This window comes from Citrus clementina, unplaced genomic scaffold, assembly GCF_000493195.1.
Source record: "Citrus clementina cultivar Clemenules unplaced genomic scaffold, Citrus_clementina_v1.0 scaffold_4, whole genome shotgun sequence".
NCBI classification, from domain to species: Eukaryota; Viridiplantae; Streptophyta; class Magnoliopsida; order Sapindales; family Rutaceae; genus Citrus; species Citrus x clementina.
Window position 1 is genome coordinate 8,481,811 of NW_006262274.1, and position 2,008 is coordinate 8,483,818.

The window sequence follows — 2,008 nt, forward strand, 5'->3', positions numbered from 1 at the left end:
CAAGAGAGAAGCTTTCATAGTATTTTGCGCTGAACGAAAATCAGACCAAAACAAAATAAAAAATAAATGTTGTAATTTCTAAATATCTATTAACTTACTTTTAGTGAAAATAGAGGGTATAATTTTTGAATTTTAAGCCTAAAAAAATTAGAATCAATGTCAGGTTTGACAGAGTGATATTGAAAATGATACTTTGTAGATGAATAAAAATGGTTCAACTTTAAGAGTTACCATTGGGTTTTAACAATTGACAATTCACATTAATATCTACTTGATTTTTTTTTTCTTGGATTGAGTTAGGTTTTGTAGGTTCATGTTAACGAACTTAACCTAATCCAATCATCAAAATTGAATGTTTCTAATTAAATGCGTCAAATCACTCATTGTTTTATCGGCAATCACCTTCTTCTCCTATCCCTGAGATCCAGGGTTCAAATCTTCCGAATGTATGGGAAGCATAGTCTTGGCAACCATGGCACGTTGAGCTTAATTCCAGAAAAGCTCAATTCTAATAGATTTATCAGTTAATTTATATTCGACATAGTTAAACATTCAAAGCATTTCTAAAATGTCATAAACAACTCTTATCTTACCAATCATCCGTTACGTTTAAATTTAACATATGAGATTTTCAAAATGTAAATTCATAAGACAAAAAGCTCTTATGAATAGATAAGAGGAAAAAGATATAAATATATATCACAAACAAAACACCGAGAGACAACAATATTTAATTTATTTACATACTAGATTTAATATAAGAACAGAAAATTACAGGCCATACTGCAAGCATTAATTGTCATACTAAAAATAGAAAGTTGCAGTCTTGAAATTTTAATCTTCCATATTGCCCAAGAAAACACTTGTCAAAACATTCTTGCACTCCATAGATGCTTTGAGCAACTTCAAACCCTATCCACGAATAAATTGAATACAAAAATATTATAGGTTATTGAATACATAATCCCAATCAAATAATCACTGAGGAAATACATTAACAATATACCTCATCAATGCCAAAATCGACAACTTGCTCCTCAAGGGCACTCAGATCCATAACTTTAAACTTTATAGGCAAAGTAATACAAGAGATAGTAGACATGGGCGTCACCTCTAAATTATCCATCACCATGTAAGTTACCACCCCCTTAACAAACCCTCTCTCCGCATCCGCCGCCGTTGTGCATTCCGGAGGAACAAAAGTCAACTCGTGGTTCATGGTTGCGTCGCAACCAGGACAAGACCTCGACGGAGCATCAGCCACATATAAGTGAGAACTGCTATAGTGATTGCTATTAGGACACGAGAAAAATTTCAGAACAGCATTGGGTTCATGGCTATTATCAAGCGACAAAAGAGGAATTTCATTGGGACACAGTGGAGATTTGGGATTTAGCACAGAGTTCTTGCTTTCGTTTGATTGCATGTAGGTTTCACTCAGAGATTCAATGCTTCGATAAAGATCACCCAGACACCACCCCGTGTTTTTATTTTTCAAGAGGTTAATGATGGTGCCAACGGGCAAAGAGAGGACGTAGAAGAGGAAATCTACAAAGTCTTTGTCAGCTTCTGCGAAAAGAACTTTGCGTTCCGTTTTGTTGATGAGAAGCTTCAAAGTTGTCTTTGAGGTTTCCATGGCCGTGTTAATTCTCTTTCACTAATTTCACTGCAAAGGTGATCTAGTGAAGGTGTAATGTGGTTGTTGGATAAATATATTGGAAGAGTTGATCAATTTTGTGGTTGTTGGGTCAGTTTAACTATCGGGGGTAAGGCTTGTTATAGTGCTCTAGCCAGACTTTAAAACTATGCTGGTAAATTTAATTTACTTTAAAGAATTTAATTTATTAGATAATTTTAGATTTAATACACTTATTTAAGTGATTCTGATTACATAAAAAAGGTTTTCATAGGAAATTATGACCAACAATGTGGCCACTACTCGATGCCTTATTTATATCCCCTGATCGATTGTATATATGATTCTTTTATGTACTTTTCAATAAATCTC

General features: G+C 33.9%; 1 protein-coding gene across 1 annotated transcript; it reads right to left on the reverse strand.

Moving 5' to 3' along the window:
- Positions 1–825: 825 nt before the first annotated feature.
- LOC18043811 lies at positions 826–1,752 on the reverse strand. Its single transcript, XM_006436571.2, has 2 exons — positions 1,007–1,752; positions 826–912 (listed from the first exon to the last, which is right to left on the reverse strand). The coding sequence occupies exons 1-2, from the start codon at positions 1,634–1,636 to the stop codon at positions 835–837; spliced, it is 708 nt and encodes a 235-aa protein (XP_006436634.1). The 5' UTR covers positions 1,637–1,752; the 3' UTR covers positions 826–834.
- Between the last annotated feature and the right edge of the window lie 256 nt (positions 1,753–2,008).

What these genes read in the sequence shown, in the direction of transcription:
- LOC18043811 (XM_006436571.2), bottom strand. Translation starts at nt 1,636, where the DNA reads ATGGAAACCTCAAAGACAACTTTGAAGCTTCTCATCAACAAAACGGAA. An exon ending in TCGATTTTGGCATTGATGAG is followed by an intron (nt 913 to 1,006) that starts GTATATTGTTAA and finishes ATTCGTGGATAG; the next exon opens with GGTTTGAAGTTGCTCAAAGC.